The 21335-nt window shown below is 43.5% G+C and overlaps 3 protein-coding genes across 3 annotated transcripts in view; all 3 read left to right on the forward strand.

Annotated features, from left to right (window-relative positions):
- LOC122064140 (receptor-like protein 6) lies at nt 1–18480 on the forward strand. Its single transcript, XM_042627846.1, has 2 exons — nt 1–78; nt 16729–18480. The coding sequence occupies exons 1-2, from the start codon at nt 1–3 to the stop codon at nt 18478–18480; spliced, it is 1830 nt and encodes a 609-aa protein (XP_042483780.1).
- The window catches only part of LOC122064142 (receptor-like protein 7), a 21586-nt gene continuing 16431 nt past the window's right edge, over nt 16181–21335 (forward strand). The window contains exon 1 of the mRNA XM_042627847.1: nt 16181–16402. The gene's annotated coding sequence lies outside the window, so the exon portion shown is untranslated. The remainder of the gene's footprint in view (nt 16403–21335) is intronic.
- Nucleotides 18556–21335, forward strand: part of LOC122064143 (receptor-like protein 7) — an 11003-nt gene continuing 8223 nt past the window's right edge. The window contains exons 1-2 of the mRNA XM_042627848.1: nt 18556–18650; nt 18739–19795. Coding sequence (XP_042483782.1) covers nt 18556–18650; nt 18739–19795 — 1152 coding nt within the window. The remainder of the gene's footprint in view (nt 18651–18738; nt 19796–21335) is intronic.

Below are 21335 nucleotides of genomic sequence, written 5' to 3' on the forward strand. Positions count from 1 at the left end.
ATGGGAGAAGGTTCTCTGAGCAAGCAGGGTGCTCGGCATAGGCATGAGCTCCCAAACGAGGGAAGGCCCTTTGGTCAGGTTTGTTCGACTTTGGCCTGAACTCCTAACTGAGGGTAGGCACTTCGACCAGGTGTGCTCAGCTTTGGCCTAAGGCTCCAACAGAGGCATAGACCTTTGGTCATCTATTCTCAGCTTTAGCCTGAGCTCCCAACTGAGGGTAAGCCCTTTCGTCAGGTGTGCTTAACCTTGGCCTGTGCACCCAACCAAGTGTAAGCCCCTCGGTCAGGTCTGCTTGGCCTTGGCCTGAGCCCTCAATCAAGTGTAGGCCCCTCGATAAAGTCTGCTTGGCCTTGGCCTGAGCCCCCAATGGAGGGTAGGCCCCTTGGTCTTGTGTGTTTGGCCTTAACCAGAGCCCTTAACCGAGGGTAGACTGTAATATCCCGCTTCTTAAACCCGGTCTGATTTCGCGGTTGAACCGGTTTAACCATGCAGGAACCGAGCCAGAGGATGTTAGAGCGAGTTCCTTATGGGCTATGATGGCACGGGTGACCTTAAACACCGGCTGGCCCGACAAGTCCGAGCCAGTGCCAGAAGAGACGGGAGTGCCCAAACCGTGTACGTGCACCTACCATAAGGCTATGTACGGATAAAACAGGTATTATATCCGTATTTTAAGGTATATACGTATGCTACATCGTATGCCTGGGGTGAGGTCCGAGCCCGGTCAAAATCCCAAGTTTTGACTCTTGGATGGGTATGTCAGGTGGGTACACCCACCCACCTGAGTGACCCATCCATCACTATTCACTTAAGTAGGAATAGTATATAAAGCTTTATGACTTCTTTTCTTTCCATTTATTACCCTCGTACGTTTGGTGAGAAAAGTAAAGAGGAGAGAGAAAAAGAAAGGGAAGAAGAAAGGAAGAAGAAGAAAGGAAGGATTTCAGCGGCGCCGAAGCTCGATCTTGCCATTCCGGTGCCGGGAGAGTAATCTTCAACTCGAGATCTACAGTTGGAGGTAAGAAAAGCTGGGTTTTATAAACATTCGCCAAACCCACGCTTTAAACCCTTGGTTCGAGTATGATTTCTTAAGATCTTGTAAACACCTCTTGGAATGATGGATCTAAGGTTTAATAGATGATTTATGTGTTGATCTTGAAGGATTTGAAGAGATATTGACAAGGTAGAAGGAGCATTGTGAGTTGGAAGTGATTTGGAGGGTTTGAAGTCATTCTTGAGCAAAGAAGGTAAGATGGTTCCCCTCACTTGAATCTAACTTAAATCTAAGCTNTCTTGTAAACACCCTTTGATATGATGAATCTAAGGTTTAATAGATGATTTATGTGTTGATCTTGAAGGATTTGAAGAGATATTGACAAGGTAGAAGGAGCATTGTGAGTTGGAAGTGATTTGGAGGGTTTGAAGTCATTCTTGAGCAAAGAAGGTAAGATGGTTCCCCTCACTTAAATCTAAGTTAGATCTAAGGAAGAACCATCCTATAGGACTTTAAAGGTGTGAGGAATGGGTTGAGAAAAGCCCCATTTGGGTCCCCAAGGAATGGAGGAAGATGAGAAGAAACTGGGGTTTTTCCGCCAAAACCGGCGGGTACAACCGGTGGGTCCCTACCCACCTGAGACACCCACCCGAGAGGGCCAGGGGGTCCCTGGCCAAACCGGCGGGTTCCCGGTCCACCGGCGGGTCCCTACCCGCCGGTCCCAAACCGGCGGGTTGGACCGGTGGGTGGACAACCCACCTGAGTGACCCACCCGAGTGGACAGAATGTGATTCTTAGGTCCGATTGAGCCCAAATCGGACGTGGGACCTTCTTTCGACGTTCTAAACACGATTTTGACGTCGGATTTCATTAATTTTGATTCTAAATTGGTGAAGTGCTAACCCCGCTCAATTTTGTTAGGTTCACCAAAGCCTTCCCGATTCGCTCCGGATCTCACCCGTACTGAGCGGGACTCCTTATACGCTACAAGTAAGTGGAGAGAGAGGACGTTTGGCCTATTTCAAGGCATTTTTTTGGCATTCATATAACTACATCTAATTTAGTCATGTCATCATGAATATGCTATATAGATTAGTCATTTCACTCATTGATGTGCATATATGCTATGTTTACTTTTCAAATGCAAATTGAATGTGATGTTATATGTTGAATGTGTACATCATGTTGCATAATGCATTGATAGACTAGATGCCGTGGTCGGCTTGGAAACGAATGCATTGGTGGCCCGTGGTATGGGACACGGAGGCACTATGCAGTCGTACTGCATATAGGAGCATGTGGTATTAGGATTCTCACCATCCCGTGCTACGACCCTTCCCAACAGGGGTTAAGGTGTTGGGTTGCCATTTGGGGGGAAGCAGGGGTCGCGGTTGTCGGACACTGTGGCGGTTAGGCATTACGCCCGGCGAGTCATGTAGGACAGCCGGCAACCCCGGTGGTATTTCAAGAGGGCCAATCGTACTGCTTTTAAATTGCTGGAGTCAGCACTGTCATTTAATTTATTTACATTTCTGTTGAGAGCCGGTGGACGACATTGTCTTTATTTTTCCGAGTACTCACGGTGGGCCTTCTCCAACAGCCCTATGGGCGTATCGCGGGAGGGAGTTCGCGGCTCGTACCCGGAGTATACGCGCACTGTGGTTGTAGTAGCACTAAAACCAAAGACTTAGTAATGTTGATAGGTGTATGTGATCTAAAATGATTTGCATGGCATGTAGTGCATATGATGTGTTGTGATGTGTGGACTGTTGTGTGTGGTCCACCTCTCTACTTACTGAGCTAGTGAGCTCATTCCACGTGTACACCCCTTTTTAGATGATTTTGCAGGTCATGCATCTGAGGAGCATGGGGTGGGTCCCACAGTCGAGTTTCCTGAGGAGGACTGGTGGACCCCTGATGAGTTTGAGCACGGCGTAGACTGCGCGTGTGAGAGCTGTGTTGCGGGGCAGCGGTTCTGAGGCCGAGCTGAGCTCCAGCCTTGATACCGATGCCGGGCTGCGTACTCTGATGTTTTGATAATTTCCTGTATATAATTGATATTCAAACTTTATTCTTTTTGTGTATATATATCATGCCTTCGGGCCCAAATGTATATAATTATGGTATCGCCATTTGGGTATCAGGTATATGGGAATTATTACAGGTAAAACTTAGTCTTCCGCTGATTTGATGAGTTGATGTTAGTGTGTGTATGCTGTGGTGGAATACAGTGTCTGACGATCCTGGCAGGTTTGGGTTAACCGGTGTTAACTCGGTCACCGCTCCGGTTCAGTGCGAACGGGGTGTGACAAACGGTGGTATCAGAGCGTGATGCTCTGCTCCGCTCACAGCATACCATTAGGATCCCGTAGATTCTATAATAGGAAAATGGGGTTGGGCAAATATAAAAGCTTTAAAGATTAAAAGTCAATGAAAGGAAGTATAAAAATTGAGTTATATTATAAGTTGCATTCATGGCATGCGTGAGTGTAGATAAGAAGGTAATTAGATTGGAACTATAACCTATAAAGTACTATTTCGGCGAAATTTCGGCAGCATAACGGCGTAAAGTGGGATTTCCAAAAATTTTACACAAAACCTGATAAACAACAGATAATAATATAACAAAGAGCACAAATAGAAAAGTCACATCACCACAAAACCACACAGGAATTCCACATATGAAAACACCACCATAATCCATTATCCAAAGACATTTTATTCCATAAATGAAATCAAGTTACATTGCAATTACAAGGAATAAGATAAATAAATACACAATGTCTACAAAAAGAGAGAAAATGGATAAACAGCTAGTGTGGGCAAGCCAACCCCTCACTGGTCGTCGTCATCGTCGTCGATGATCACCAAGTTCACCGGAGGCCTGGAGTTAAAGTCGAAGTGATGATCGTAGTAATCGAACCTCGTGTTCACCAATCGTACCTCCCTCCGAAGCCGGCCATAATCTGCTGAGATGGCGGTGGCCCTGGTATCCAAGTCCTGACCCAACCTACGGAAGGAATCCTCCAAGGTGATCTGCCTGGAGGAAATCTCGTCTAGCTGCCTCAGTATCTGGACCTGGCCATCCTGCAAGGCCCGCATGGAGGCTGTCCTATCCTCATAGTCGTAGTCACCACTCCCAGGTGGTGGAACTCCATGTGGTGAGGCTGCAGCTTTGGAAGAACTGGGACCAGGACCTCTCGACTCCTGAGGCGCCTCCTCAGGGATGCCACCACCCATCAGCTCCTCCTCCTCGTCCTGAGGAACGTAGTCCTCATCCTCCTCACTGGACTCCTCCTCCATGAGGACATCCTCTACAGGGGCAGCCCTCCTACCCCTACCTCTCCGAGCTCCCGATCTCGGAGGTGAATCCATGAGGGTGTGGAGACCCATCTTCAAGAGGTTGCTCCGATCGAACCTATCAGCCGGAGTCTTCCCCTCCTCTCCGCTCAGATCCACCCTGAAGAACTCGAAGATCCTGGTGAGGATCCTGCCGTATGGGAATCCTCCGTCCTCTGGGTGGGAAGCATGGTGCTCCATCGCTCTGAGGATGATATAGGGAAGGCACAAGTGCTCCCCGCCTCCCTCTGAGGCCGTAAAGATACAAAAAGCAATAAAAGCCGTCATGAAACCTACCTGGTTCCGATGACCTCCTCTGGGGAGCAGGTTGAACTGGATCAACCGGGCGAAGAGACGGACCTCGGGGAAGAAAGATGTCTCGGACTCCGGGCGACTGCTGCTGCCGCAGATGGTCTCGTAAATGAAGTCCGGTGTCTCCATGTTCATGAACGGTCCCTGAGGCCTACTCCTGGGGGGACTGTAGTATCGGTGTCCCGCCGCCGATATGCCCAGAATGCTGGCCAGGGTGTCTACCGTCAGCTGGATATCCACTCCCCTCACCAGGCTGCTGACGGTGAATTCCCCGTACTGATATGACACCTCCAGGTTGCAATAAAACCGACGGACGAGCTGATCGTAGCACGGTCGGTCCACCTGAAGAATAGTGTCCCAGCCCAATGCTGAGAACCTCTCCTGAAGCTGGGCCTTGTGGAAGTCCTCGACTGCCACGGTCTTTTCCATCAACACTGGCCCCTTCAGGAAGATAGGCCATTTGGCTGCGGCCTCGGCACTAGTGAAGTGCTCCTCATCGTAGTCTGAAGGGTCAGACTGAGCAGGTGCAGGTCTCCCTGTGCGATGAGCTGAAGTGCTGGTCTCCGCACTTTTCCGCTTAGAAGCGGTGGTCTTGCGTCGAACACCAGAGGAAGATGGTCCTCTGCCGGTGCGTGAAGACATCCTGACAATAAGAAAAGGAAGATGGGTTAGTACAGCAATAAAGGACAGCAGCATTAAAGAAGGAAAGCCAAAATCCAATTTATGCGAAAAACGGGAACGGCAATGATCTAGAACTGATAGAAAACTTATGACATGGAACATGGTAGATGATAACGCATGGAAGCGTGCCAAAACAGTAAAATGACAGCAAAGGACAGCAAAAGCAATAGGCATGAATGAAATGGGGAAATTCAAGTTCAATGAGCAAATTGCAATAGAATGGAGTGAAAGCTTGAAACCCTAGGTCTAGAATGAAATGCCATAGTAATGGGATGATAAAATTTCAAGAATATACCCCAAAAAGGACTATGAAACTCCATGAGTACAAGTATGGATGAAAATCAAGGAAACCAATGCCAAAATAGGGATTTTCATGAAAATGCATGAGGATTTCAAGCATAATGGATGATCCAATGAAATCTAACTCATATCTAGCGTAAAACAAGTGAAATGCATTACATAGAAGACATCAATTTGAGAAAAACAGTAAGGATTGAAGAAACCCCAAATTTGAGAACCTAGGGCATCAATTTGGGTTTTTCTCCAAATCAAGTGGGATGATTCCTATAAACTACAAATGAGCACAATGGAATCATCACAAACACATGATAATGCTTTTCTATGGTGGAAAATAGAGAAAGAAAGCCTAGAAAGCAAATCCTAATCAAGCATTTCACCCAAATTTGAAATTCTGGGAAAAAGGAGAAGAAGAAGAACATACTTGGATGAAGACGAGTTAACTCTTCACTAAAGCGCCGTGCGGATGAGCGGAATCGTGAGTTGGAGCGCCGAGTAGACTCCCAAAATCGTCCAAGAGAAAAAAAGAAGGAAAAAGAGAGAGAAGAGAGTGAAGGAAATAAAACAAAACAGGGCTTTTTGGCCCTGTTTTTCGCTTTATCGGCCAAGACCGGCGGGTCCAAGACCGGCGGGTCCCCACCCGCCGGTGACACCCGCCGGTTTGGGTGTTGGGACCGGCGGGTCCCTACCCGCCGGTTCATCCCACCGGTTTGGGCAGAAGGGAAAATTGAAAATTTTGAAATTTTTTTTTTTTCTTTTCTCTTTTCCCTTCTCTTCTCCTATTGTGATTTTATTGGTTTTATGGTGGAAATTAGTCCTCTGATCAATGGGCTATGGTCGAGTGGGACCATTAGCATGCATGATGTGGACTTCGCCCGTATCTTGGAATTAAACTATGACTAATTACAGCCTATCATACACTACAACACCTCATATAATGGCATATGATTGTGTGCCTAAATCAGTTTATGGTGTTTAATCAATATGGTGTGTGATATGTTCCAGGTACAAGGATACGATGGTACGTACTAGATCCGGTAGTAATGCCCGAGGTACCTCGCGGGGTCCTCGTCGGGTCGGTCGACCACGAAATTCCAGAGGGGCCCGTTCTGTGGGGCATACCTCACCTCCACTACCTGCAGAGACCCATGGTCAGGGTGGGGCACATGGGGACCCACCTATGACTGCACTCCCGAACCCACCACCGGTCATTACACCGGGAGATGTTGCTACAATAATTCAGCAGTCCCAACAAGCTTTCCAGCAACAAATGCTTCAACAACAGCAAGCATTTATGACTGCCATCCAGCAACAGTTGGAATTTTCTCAACCGGGTCAACCTCCCCGGGTGCCCACTCCGCAGGACCCACCTGTAGGGTCGGGAACGGGACCACCAGTGGGTACACCTCCAATCCCACCATTCGGTATTCCTCAGCATGGGATGCCTCATCCTTATGCCTACTATCCTGCCTATGCTCCTAACTTCCCGGCGACGAGCAACATGTCAAGGGTGGTAGAGTCGTTCAAGAGGAACTTACCACCGGTATTCTCTAAGGTGGGGAGTGATCCTCTAGAACCGGATCAATGGATCCAAGAATTGGAGAAGATATTTGAGGTGCTTGAGTGCACAGATGCCCAGAAGCTCATTTGTGCTGGGTTACAACTCAAGAAAGAGGCAAATTCTTGGTGGCAAGCCTCCAAACCTATATTAATGGCTGCTCATCCAGAACTTACTTGGGAGCAGTTTAAGGAGTTGTTCTTGGACAACCACTATCCGCGCAGTTTCAGAGATCGGAAGGAGACTGAGTTTATGGCCTTAACTCAAGGAGGTAAAACTGTTCTTGAATATCAGCAACAATTTGAAAGTTTGTTCCATTTCGCCCCAAGGCATATGCGAACAGCTGAAGAGAAGGCAGCAAGGTTCCTAAAAGGCCTAAAAGCATCTATTAGGTCGGTGCTTGAAGTCTTGGATTTGACCGAATATGGCCAGATTGTACAGAAGGCCAAAACAATGGAAGATAAGCAAAAGGGTGAACAGTCCCTCACTCCTGGACTGTGGAAGAGATCAAATCCATTCCCAGATGTGGGAAATTCCTCCAAGGTATACCGTGGATCATATAGTTCGGGGCCTATGTATAGGCAGCCCTATAGGCCACCTGGCTATCCTCTTAGGCCAGTTGGTGGTTCGGGTTCAACCTCTGTTCGCCCGAACACTAGTGTGGTTCCTACAGCTCCAAGGCCACCTCGACCTTCATCTGCATCGGGTCAAGTGCAGAGGGGCCCCGCTCCAGTTCCGACGTCTCAGATTCGTTGCTTCAATTGCCATTCCTATGGGCATTATGCGAAAGACTGTCGGTCCCGACCAGCCTTGCCCTCCAGTCAGCCCTCTGCTTACCGACCTCCCTTGCCTCGAGGCAATCAACCGCAGGGAAGGATGTATGCCCTATCAGCCGAGGAAGCTGAGGCTAGTACAGAAGTCGTGGCAGGTATCCTACCCATATCGGGCATACCAGCCTATGTTTTATTTGATTCAGGAGCTACTCATTCATTCGCATCTAAGAGATTTGTAGGGAAGCTTGGGATGTCACCCAGGATCCTAGACCAGGGAATGATTGTTAGTATGCCTACTGGTAAGATTGCACAGCTGAAGGAAGTGTATGGACCGTGCCCGGTGGAGATTAGTGGGAAGAACATTGATGCGCAACTCATTAAGTTCAATATGCAGAATTTTGATGCTATATTGGGTATGGATTGGCTGTCGGCTCACCGAGCTAATGTGATCTGTGCGGAAAGGCTGATTAAGGTAACAGATGACGAAGGGAAAGAGTGGGTATACCGAGCGGATACCATGAAAAGAGTGCGGAAGGTTCTGGTCTCCGCTCTTCAAGCAGTAAAGTTACTAGAAAGTGGATGTCAGGGTTACATAGCCTCGGTACTCGATGTTGATGCAAGAGTTACACCTCTAGAAGAAGTAAAGGTGGTTAAAGAGTTTCCCGATGTTTTCCCAGATGATCTTATGCATTTACCACCTGACAGAGAGTTGGAGTTTGCCATAGACTTGACTCCTGGAGCAGCTCCAGTATCTAAGGCTCCATATAGGATGGCACCAGCTGAATTGAAGGAGTTGCAGATGCAATTGCAAGAACTATTAGAAAAGGGGTTTATTCGCCCAAGTGTTTCACCTTGGGGTGCCCCGGTGTTGTTTATCAAGAAGAAGGATGGTAGTCTGCGTATGTGCATAGATTACCGGGAGTTGAATAAGCTAACCATTAAGAACCGGTATCCATTGCCACGCATCGATGATTTATTTGATCAGTTGCAGGGAGCCAGAGTATTTTCAAAGATAGACCTTCAGTCCGGCTATTATCAGCTCAAGATAAAGAGTAGTGATATACCCAAAACAGCATTTAGGACTCGATACGGACATTATGAGTTCCTAGTGTTGTCATTCGGGTTAACCAATGCGCCGGCAGCATTTATGGATCTAATGAATCGAGTATTCCAGGACGTGCTCGACAAATGGGTAATTGTTTTTATTGACGATATCTTAATCTACTCCAAGACCGAGGAGGAGCACACTCAACACTTGAGAATGGTGTTACAGAGATTGAGAGATCAACAGTTGTTTGCCAAGTACAGTAAGTGTGAATTCTGGCTTGAACAAGTTGGATTCCTGGGGCACGTAGTGTCTAAAGCTGGAATCGAAGTAGATCCTGCTAAGGTAAAAGCAGTAGTGGAATGGGAAAGTCCCAAGAATGTTACTGAAATTAGAAGCTTCCTGGGTTTGGCTGGATATTACCGGCGTTTCATCGAAAATTTTGCTCGGATCTCAGCACCAATGACCAAGTTGACGAAAAAGGGTGTGAAATTCGACTGGGCAGAGGAATGTGAGAAGAGCTTCCAGGAATTAAAAGCAAAGTTGGTGACTGCCCCGGTGCTGACTATTCCTGAAGGCACAGGTGAGATGATAGTTTATACCGATGCTTCCAAAGTTGGTTTGGGTTGTGTTCTCATGCAACGCGGTAAGGTAATAGCATATGCATCTCGACAACTAAAGGAATATGAGAAGAACTACCCCACTCATGACTTGGAACTAGCTGCAGTCATTTTTGCCCTTAAGATCTGGCGACACTATTTGTATGGGGAGAAGTGTGAGATATACAGTGACCACAAAAGCCTGAAATACTTCTTCACCCATAAGGATTTGAATATGAGACAGAGAAGATGGCTTGAACTCATGAAGGATTATGACTGCGATATTCAGTATCATCCCGGCAAGGCTAATGTAGTGGCGGATGCATTGAGTCGGAAGACACAGACTGTGTCGCTTTCATACTTAGCAGTCAGCTCACTACTTGTGCAAGAAGCGATGCTAATGGATGAAACCCTCTTATATGAAGGGGCAACCCTAGAGCTTGAACCTCAACCAGAAAACCTTAAATGGTTGACGGTATCCTTATCGGCTCTACAGGTGCATCCGGCAATTAGGCAAGAGGTGATAATGAAGTAACCTTTGGATCCTGAATTGCAGCGGATCAGAGTTAAGGTTCAAGACCAAACAATGAACGACCCAGATTTTGCTTTAGCCAGTGATGGGGCATTGATGTTTCGAGACAGATTGTGCGTACCCGATGATTTGGACATACAAGATAAGATAGTGAAAGAAGCACATAGCTCCGAGTACTCACTTCATCCAGGAAGTACCAAAATGTACAAAGACCTCAAACAGAGTTATTGGTGGCCAAGCATGAAAGTCACCATAGCTTTGTATGTGGCGACTTGTCTCACCTGTCAGAAGGTGAAAGCTGAGAGGCATCGACCTTATGGTACCCTTCAGCCACTCCCAGTACCAGAATGGAAGTGGGAAAGGATTACAATGGACTTCGTCACCGGACTACCAGGTACACCTAAGGGAATGGATGCGATATGGGTGATTGTGGATCGGCTTACCAAGACTGCTCACTTCATTCCTATCAAGACCAAGTTCTCCATGGCCAAACTAGCACAACTTTACATGGACAACATAGTGCGTCTACATGGAGTGCCAGTGAGCATTGTTTCAGATAGGGACCCAAGGTTCACTTCCAGATTTTGGAAAAGTTTACAGCGTGCCTTGGGATCGCAACTGAACTTGAGTACAGCTTTTCACCCACAGACGGATCGGTCAGTCGGAGCGAACCATACAGATATTAGAAGACATGCTCAGGGCATGTGCAATGGAGATGAGTGGCAGCTGGGAAGAATATATACCTCTTATGGAGTTTGCATATAATAATAGTTACCAAGCTACAATTGGGATGGCTCCATATGAGGCGTTATATGGCAGAAAATGCAGAACTCCTTTGTATTGGGATGAAGTAGGTGAACGTCGAATGTTAGGACCTGAGATGATCCAAATGACTTGTGACAAAGTCGACGTTATTAGAGAACGGATTAAAGCAGCTCAGTCCCGTCAAAAGAGCTATGCGGACACCCGCAGGAAGGAGATTGAATTTCAGCCAGGAGACAAGGTATTTCTCAAGATCTCTCCTACTAAAGGTTTGCAAAGGTTTCACAGAAAGGGGAAGTTGAGCCCAAGATACATGGGACCATTTGAGATCTTGTCCCGGGTTGGCTCAGTAGCCTACATGCTTGCTCTGCCACCTTCGCTTGGGAATGTTCACAATGTTTTCCATGTATCCATGCTGAAGAAGTACGTGCATGATCCATCTCATGTACTACCCGTGGAACCAGGGTACCTAGAAGCTGATATGACATATACGGAGCAGCCGGCTGAAATTTTGGACCGGAAGGTGAAAACCCTTCGCAACCGCTCCATTTCCTATGTAAAGGTGCGATGGGCTGACCATTCACTTGAAGAAGCATCTTGGGAGGTAGAAGAAGAAATGCGAGCCAAATACCCTTATCTTTTTGATCAACCAGGTACGCAATTTCGAGGACGAAATTTTTCAGAAGGGGGGGGTAATGTAATATCCCGCTTCTTTAACCCGGTCTGATTTCACGGTTGAACCGGTTTAACCATGCAGGAACCGAGCCAGAGGATGTTAGAGCGGGTTCCTTATGGGCTATGATGGCACGGGTGACCTTAAACACCGGCTGGCCCGACAAGTCCGAGCCAGTGCCAGAAGAGACGGGAGTGCCCAAACCGTGTACGTGCACCTATCATAAGGCTATGTACGGATAGAACAGGTATTATATCCGTATTTTAAGGTTATATACGTATGTTACATTGTATGCTTGGGGTAGGGTCCGAGCCGAGGTCCGAGCCCGGTCAAAATCCCAAGTTTTGACTCTCGGATGGGTAGGACCGGTGGGTACCCCACCCACCTGAGTGACCCATCCGACACTATTCACTTAAGTAGGAATAGTATATAAAGCTTTATGGATTCTTTTCTTTCCATTTATTTTCCCCGTACGTTTGGTGAGAAAAGAAAAGAGGAGAGAGAAAAAGAAAGGGAAGAAGAAAGGAAGAAGAAGAAAGGAAGGATTTCAGCGGCACCGAAGCTCGATCTTGCCATTCCGGTGCCGGAAGAGTAATCTTCAACTTGAGATCTACGGTTGGAGGTAAGAAAAGCTGGGTTTTATGAACATTGACCATACCCACGCTTTAAACCCTTGATTCGAGTACGGTTTCTTAAGATCTTGTAAACACACTTTGAAATGATGAATCTAAGGCTTAATAGATGATTTATGTGTGGATCTTGAAGGATTTGAAGAGATATTGACAAGGTAGAAGGAGCATTGTGAGTTGGAAGTGATTTGGAGGGTTTGAAGCCATTCTTGAGCAAAGAAGGTATGATGGTTCCCCTTACTTAAATCTAACTTAGATCTAAGCTAGAACCATCCTATAGGACTTTAAAGGTGTGAAGAATGGGTTGAGAAAAGCCCCATTTGGGTCCCCAAGGAAGGGAGGAAGTTGAGAAGAAACTGGGGTTTTTCCGCCAAAACCGGCGGGTACAACCGGTGGGTCCCTACCCGCCTGAGACACCCATCCGAGAGGACCAGGGGGTCCCTGGCCTAACCGGCGGGTAGGACCGGCGGGTCCTACCGGCGGGTCCCTACCCGCCGGTCCCAAACCGGCGGGTTGGACCGGTGGGTGGTCAACCCACCTGTGTGACCCCCCCCGAGTTGACAGAATTTGATTCTTAGGTCCGATTGAGCCCAAATCGGACGTGGGACCTTCTTTCGACGTTCTAAACACGATTTTGAAGTCGGATTTCATTAATTTTGATTCTAAAATGGTGAAGTACTAACCCCGCTCAATTATGTTAGGTTCACCAAATCATACCCGATTCGCTCCGGATCTCACCCGTACCGAGCGGGAATCCTTATACACTACAAGTAAGTGGAGAGAGGACGTTTGGCCTTGTTTCAAGGCATTTGTTTGGCATTCATATACCTATATCTAATTTAGTCATGTCATCATGAATATGCTATATAGATTAGTCATTCCACTCATTGATGTGCATATATGCTATGTTTACTTTCAATTGCAAATTAAATGAGATGTTATATGTTGAATGTGAACATCATGTCGCATAATGCATTGATAGATTAGATGCCGGGGTCGGCTTGGAAACGAATGCATTGGTGGCCCGTGGTATGGGACACGGAGGCACTATGCAGTCGTACTGCATATAGGAGCATGCGGTATTAGGATTCTCACCATCCCGTGCTACGACCCTTCCCAACAGGGGTTGAGGTGTTGGGTTGCCATTTGGGGGGAAGCAGGGGTCGCGGTTGTCGGACACTGTGGCGGTTAGGCATTACGCCCGGCGAGTCGTGTAGGACAGCCGGAAACCCCGGTGGTATTTCAAGAGGGCCAATCGTACTGCTTTTAAATTGCTGGAGTCAGCACTGTCATTTAATTTATTTACATTTCTGTTGAGAGCCGGTGGACGGCATTGTCTTTATTTTTCCGAGTACTCACGGTGGGCCTTCTCCAACAGCCCTATGGGCGTATCGCGGGAGGGAGTTCGCGGCTCGTACCCGGAGTATACGCGCACTGTGGTTGTAGTAGCACTAAAACCAAAGACTTAGTAATGTTGATTAGGTGTATGTGATTTAAAATGACTTGCATGGCATGTAGTGCATATGATGTGTTGTGATGTGTGGACTGTTGTGTGTGGTCCACCTCTCTACTTACTGAGCTAGTGAGCTCATTCCACGTGTACACCCCTTTTTAGATGATTTTGCAGGTCATGCATCTGAGGAGCTTGGGGTGGGTCCCACCGTCGAGTTTCCTGAGGAGGACTGGTGGACCCCTGAGGAGTTTGAGCACGGCGTAGACTGCGCGTGTGAGAGCTGTGTTGCGGGGCAGCGGTTCTGAGGCCGAGCTGAGCTCCAGCCTTGATACCGATGCCGGGCTGCGTACTCTGATGTTTTTGATAATTTCCTGTATATAATTGATATTCAAACTTTATTCTTTTTGTGTATATATATCATGCCTTTGGGCCCAAATGTATATAATTATGGTATCGCCATTTGGGTATCAGGTATATGGGAATTATTACAGGTAAAACTTAGTCTTCCGCTGATTTGATGAGTTGATGTTAGTGTGTGTATGCTGTGGTGGAATACAGTGTCTGATGATCCTGGCAGGTTTGGGTTAACCGGTGTTAACTCGGTCACCGCTCCGGTTCAGTGCGAACGGGGTGTGACAATATATGCTACCCTTTCTTACCCCCTGTTCTTTCAAAATTTTATTCAAACTTCCCCTTTTGAAATAATTCATTTTGAATTTGAGTCAAGTTTGTGATTAGTAGGTCAACATAGAAAAGCAATCCAGTGCACGAACCTCCCATTACTGAAATTTAAAATGAATTAATCAATTGGCATAGTGTTCAATAATTCCTTTTGCATTTTAGGCCAAATTTTAGGGCTAATCATTGGGCATAGACACTTGAAGACTTATAATAAGATAAAAAAGGGAAGCTTCTACTTTTCTTAGAAGTTGTTATCCCAATTAGATTGGGAGATATTCCACTAATTCATTTTAATTTGAACCATAGTTATATTTTCCACCATTGAAGATTTGTAGATTATGTTATATTTTTTTTAAGTGGAATCTATTAGATGAATTGAACAGCTAGAGGATGATACCAAAACCATAAAGCTAATCAGCTTTTTAATTTTTTGATCATAAGATGTCTTGGAATTCTTATGTAGGGATCTGTAAAATCTAATTTTTATGATATTAATACGGATTGATAGTATATCATTTTGTGGAATAGCCAAATATCTGATTCAATAACTTGCGTTAAATCCACGGATCCAATGCTTGGTCTCCTTTGGCGTAGTATGTTCAGCCTCCATGATGACTTCTTGTTTTCTTGTCTCTTGATGACTCTATGCATGCTGAATCAATATAATTTATTTATTTTTGGTACATATAGCTATATTGCAAAAGGACAAATGAAAAATATATTTGTGGGATTGGAAAACTCTAAATATGATTTCTCTAATCAAAATAGCTAGACCTACAATAATCACAACAGAAAAATTAAAACAAATAAATGTTTCATTTGTCAATGTTAAAATTTCAAGTTACAAAAATTTTACATTGATGGAGACATATCATTATCTCAATTTGAGAAAAGTTTGTGGCTAAGTTAGTCAATAGAGCGTGTTGAAGACGTATTATTTGACTTATGGGGCTGTGAGGTCAGCATGGGCTTATGGACTAATCTGGCCGAAGACCTAGATACTTGTTGTTAGCTTAGAAGAAAGGGAAACGTTCAGTTTGATTATCTCACATGGTTTGACTGATCAGATTCCGATTTTTGAAACAATGGTATAGGGCCCCTATAGAAAAATATCTTTTTATATTGTGTGATTGGTTTTTTATTGCGTAAACTATACTCTATGGAGAGATAATTCTAAAACCATTGATAAGGACTCATGCATGGCGGATCAAGACTAAGCATCGACGCTTTGAGTCGTTGGAATAGTTTATCAGCCAACCACGTAGTGGTATTTAATTTTGGGACTATGAATGGGATGGAAAAGACTGAAATGATGACTTTGTCTGTTTTTCCCAAGGATAGTTCTTTTTCTGTTGAATCATAAGATTCTATTATCTTCTTCTTTTCTTTTATGACTACATTTTAGAAGGATAAATGAAAAATATATTTGTAAGGTTTGGGTGCTTCAAATATGACTCCTCTTACCACAATGACTATTAGCTAAATCTTCATTCATCACACTAACGAAAAACAAATAAGTCTTTATTTTTCAATGTTGAAATTTTAAATTACCAAAATTTTCCATGGGTGTAGTCATTAATTCATTGTCAATTTAAGCCAAATTTTTTACTGGTCTTTTTTGAAACTATAAGTCTTCATCCTTCGATGTGAAATTTCAAATTATCAAAATTTCTATGAATGGATACATTTTTCGTTAATTCATTCATATTGAATTTGAGCCACTTTTGTAACTAGCATTTTTGAAATTATTAAGTCTTCATTCATCAATATTGAAATTTTAAATTATCAAAAGTTCCATGAATAGAGACATTTTCCATTAATTCATACTTAATTTTCTTATTACGTCGACCATACTCTGAGGGGATATAATTCTGAAATCTTTGATTAAGGACTCATGCATTGTGGAGGACCAAGACTGAGCATTGACGCATGGAGTCTTTGGAGTAATTCATGGGTTGGAATAAAGGGTCATGCATTGTGGAGGACCAAGACTGAGCATTAACGCATTGAGTCGTTGGAGTAACTCATGGGTTGGAAAAGACTGAGATGATGACTCCCTCTCTGTTTTTAACTTTAACAGTTGTTTGGTTATTGAATCATAAGATTCAATTATCTTCTATGAAAAATTACTTTCCATTATATGGAGAGTCAACATATAGCTTATACAACACGCACACCTTATCTTTGTTGATAAATAGGGAACCTATTTAGCTCCACTTTTTTTCTTTTCCATTAATCCTAATTAGAATAGGAATTTGTCTCCCCTTTGCTCATCTTCTCCTTTTCTTGAGCTTCTTCTACTTCTTCTTCCTCCTATTACTGCTTTTGCCTCAAATCCAAGCAGCTCAAGAGAGCCATATTTGCCTACATGACCAGAAATCTGCTCTCTTACAATTCCAGCATGAGTTCATCATCACAGACAACATTTCCTTCAGTTCATGGGAACCGGAAACAGATTGTTGCTCCTGGGAGGGCGTCACATGTAACGTCACCACTGGTTATGTGATCCGTCTCGACTTGAATTTCAAGCTATCAGGACCTATCTATTCCAACAGTAGCCTCTTCGGCCTCCATCATCTCCAAAGGCTCAGCCTTGCTTACAATGACTTCAAGTTGGCTCCTATCCCATCTGGGTTTGATCGTCTTCCAAGCTTGACACATCTCAACCTCTCCTATTCCAATTTCTCTGGTCAGATACCTTGGGAATTCTCACGCCTAACAAGGTTGGTTTCTCTTGATCTCTCCACCTTTGACTTCGACTACTACGATTACTACTGCTACAACTTCAATATCTGTCATCGTATTCTAAAACTGGAAAGGCCAAACCTTAAGGAGTTGATCCAGAATCTGACATCTCTTGTGGAACTATACCTTGATGGTGTAGACATCTCTAGTCCTAGTTCTAGTCCTACACAGGGAAGCAACCATCATTGGTCTCAAGTCTTGCCGCAATCACTTCCCAACCTTCGTTCATTGAGTTTGTCTGGCTGTGGTCTTTCAGGTCCCATTCAGTCTTCTTTCTCGCAGCTTGTATTCCTCGAGGAGCTCCGACTTGATGGAAACTATAATCTTTCTCTTGAAGTACCCAACTTCTTGCCTCCCAATTTCTCTCAATTGAAAACTCTTAGTCTAAGCTCTTGTGGATTGTATGGGAAGTTCCCCAGCAGTGTTTTTCAACTACCCAATCTTCAGATCTTTGATGTATCAAACAATTCTCTCCTCAATGGTCAATTGTCAGATTTTCCACTTAACAATTCCTTTCAGTTCATATCGCTCTCTGACATAAATTTTTCAGGAGCGATTCGAGATTCTATTGGAAATCTTAGGTTTTTGACGACATTACGACTGGGTAATTGCAATTTCTCCGGATCTATCCCACCATCTCTAACCAATCTCACCCAACTAACTGAGCTACACCTTTCCTCCAATAGTTTTACCGGTTCAGTCCCTATGTTTAATAAAGACAATGTTCCAAACCTTACATATTTGGACTTGTCTGACAATCTTCTTGACGGGACAATCCATTCTTCTCTATTTACACTCCCATCATTGTACGACTTAAATCTATTAAATAATCAGCTTAGTGGTCGACTTGATCAGTTGTTTCATAATTCATCTCTTTTATCATCATCATCATTGGAATGCATGGATTTGAGTGGAAACAAATTGAATGGACAAATACCAAAATCAATTTCTCAATTCTCAAGTCTTCAGTCCCTCTATCTGAGCTCCAACGATTTTAGTGGCACTGTAAAGATGGAGGACATGTTTGGGAACCTTGAGAACCTTTCGGTTCTTCACCTGTCAAACAACAACCTATTGTCACTTGAATTTGGCAACACTAGTTCTTCTTTTCATCCTCAGCTTTATGAATTGCGGTTGGGATCTTGCCACATCAAAGAATTCCCCAACTTTTTGAGAACTCAAGAGCAATTGTGGGAATTAGACCTTTCAAACAACCAAATCCAAGGACATGTACCTAGTTGGATATGGAAGGAGACTCTTAGTCTGGTTGATCTTTCTTACAATGGAATAGTAGATTTGGAACCTGCTTTTGCGGATCATTCAAATAATGATTCAAACAACAATTCCTTCCACTCTCGACTTATTTTCTTTGAAATTGATTTCTTGCAATTTGAGACCATTCCCTGAATTTCTGAAGAACCTACATGTTGAGAGTGTTGACCTTTCAAACAACACCATTTCTGGGCAAGTACCAAATTGAATATGGAAGAAACAGTTACAGTATTTGAATCTTTCATACAACTCTCTAAATACTTTGGAGCTACCACTACTCCTAAATTTTTCCTCAAGTCCATTAAGTACTCTGGATCTCCGCAACAACAAGCTACAAGGGTCTCTCCCAATTCCTGCATCATCTATCACATTCTTTTCAATTTCGAATAATAGCTTTGCTGGAGAAATTCCTAAGTCAATATGTAAATTGAGTGGTCTACAAGTTTTTGATGCCTCTCACAACAGCTTGAGTGGTTCAATTCCGGAATGTTTAGGTAACATTGGTACTCTCACAGTATTGGATGTACAAGGGAATAGATTTCATGGAATGCCTCAATATTTTACAAATGCAAGTAGCCTGAGGACACTCAAAATGAATGGGAACATATTAGAAGGGCAAGTGCCTAAATCATTGGCTAATTGCTCATCACTAGAAGTTCTAGACCTTGGGAAGAACAAGATGTTTGATACCTTCCCCTTCTGGTTGGGGAAATTGCCTATGTTGCGAGTTCTTGCATTGCATTACAACAGATTCTATGGTCCCATCAAACACCCTCCAACCCTGGATGAATTCCCGATGTTGCAAATTTTGGACCTCTCTTCCAATACATTTACAGAAAATTTTCCAGTTGAATACTTTCAAAGCTTCAAGGCAATGATGTTTAAAAAAGGGAACAAATCAGAAGCACAGTACTTCGGAAATTCCTACTACAGAGACTCAGTGACAATCATGAACAAAGGGCTAGAAATGGAGCTAGTGAGGATCTTGACCATCTACACAGCTCTCGATCTGTCCAACAACAGTTTTCAGGGGGAGATTCCAAAAGTGATTGGAGACCTCACATCACTTGTGATTCTAAACATGTCTCAAAATGACCTAGTCGGCCAAATCCCAACATCGATAGGAAACATGGCAGACCTGGAGTCATTAGATTTCTCTCGAAACAAGCTCTCAGGTCAGATCCCATGGCAAGTCGCTAATCTTACCTTTCTTGAATTCTTAAACCTCTCCCAAAATCATCTTGAGGGACCTATACCACGAGGCAATCAGTTGGATACATTTTTAAACACTTCTTACATTGAGAATCCAAGATTATGTGGTTTTCCCTTATCAAGGAAATGCAAAGATAACAGTGATGATATGCCACCACAAGGTCCACAAGGGGAGAGATCAACAAATGACTCCCAATTTGATTGGAAATTCATGTTGATGGGTTATGGATGCGGCATGGTAATTGGATTTGTCATAGGATATATCATTTTCAAAGATGAGTGGATAATAAGGATTTTTAGATTGGCACCAATTGGGCGACGGAGAAAGTCCAAGGGAGGAAGATTGAGAAGATGATGACAAAGTGATCAAAAGAAGATGGTGAGAGATGATCTAAAAATCTTTTTTTTTTTTCCTCTTTATGAAAATAAGTTTGCAACTTTTTTTCTTGGGGTGTTAAGATTGTCTTGAGCTTGTTATTGTGTAATCCAATCTTAATATAAGTAATTTTGTTTACTAAATTCAATAGACCATGTATTTGTAAATTTTTCTACAGTCACTGAGGCCCTAATATCTTTCATACATGCCAAAATATTTCAATTTTCTGTTTAATATTTGGATATGTGGTTGGAATTCAAAACAGAATCAGATCTAAAAGATGTTTGAGCTATTGACAACCTTTCAACTCATTGAAGAAATATTTTCTAATTATAACAATTTTTTTTTTTTGGATGTATCATAGGTGCATTGACTAGCCATTGTGCTGTTAACTTATTTTTCACTTGGAGGATTATTTTGTTGGGATTCTCATTTTCCTCTTTGGCTTAATTCGCATGTCTTTGTTTGTGGGAGATGCCAATACACACATGCAGATCATTGGTGCATTGACTAGCCTTGAAAGAACTTCTGGAAATTTGCATGAAAATAATAGATTCCAAAAATGAATTCGGTGCCACTAAGTATAAAAAATCTAACTTTTGATTACACATTTGATCTAGCAACTACACCTGAATCTGTAAATCTAGATGTAAGAACAAAGAATGGGCTTTGGTTTAATAGGCATACCTAGTATTATTTATTTCTTATCTTACCAATGAGATCCAAAAAATGGTTTTCCTCTGCATAACATGAGGCAGTTTATGAAAATTACAAGGTCCACCAATTGCAACTTAAAGTATGGGCATTTAACCACCCAATTAGGCCAACACCAATTAGTAATGTTACTCAGACTGATTAGATGCACTCTATACTCTGTAAGGACAAGGTCAACTGTCTTTACAAAAACTTAAGAGGAGGGTAAGTAACTAAGAGTGTGGATGAAAAATGGTGAGAAGCAGGATTTGAGGTGTTGATGAAAAGCAGTGACCAAAGATGTCTAATTTTCACTTCTATTGAAAGCAATTGTAGTTTATCAGAATTATGTATCGATGATGTGATAATTCAATTAAGAATATCCAATAATCATGAATCAGACAATCAATTTTATGCAATCTACTTGGTAATAACGAAGGCAAAAGTGGGAGGAATTAACAAAGTAGATGGAAAGTTCTTGACAGGGTAATGCATGACCAAATAAAAGTAGGTAGAGCAGGCTAGTATTGGAGGTGCATTTGGAGATCACAGGCGAGATTGCAATTTAGTAGTGGTAGAACTGAAGACTTTATGTAGTGGTTCAATAGTTTCACATCACTAAAGTGGCCAGACCTGGAAAATGTAAGCATATTCAACCATGGTTATTACTTATTAGGTGTATGAGCCAAAGAAGAAAATCTGGGTTATA

This window comes from Macadamia integrifolia, unplaced genomic scaffold, assembly GCF_013358625.1.
Source record: "Macadamia integrifolia cultivar HAES 741 unplaced genomic scaffold, SCU_Mint_v3 scaffold1545, whole genome shotgun sequence".
Taxonomy (NCBI): domain Eukaryota; kingdom Viridiplantae; phylum Streptophyta; class Magnoliopsida; order Proteales; family Proteaceae; genus Macadamia; species Macadamia integrifolia.

Excerpts from the sequence above, each read along its gene's own strand:
- LOC122064140 (XM_042627846.1), top strand. The coding sequence starts at position 1 with ATGGGAGAAGGTTCTCTGAGCAAGCAGGGTGCTCGGCATAGGCATGAG. Across the intron at positions 79-16,728 it reads AGGGAAGGCCCTTTGGTCAG|CATGAGTTCATCATCACAGA; the intron begins GTTTGTTCGACT and ends TTACAATTCCAG.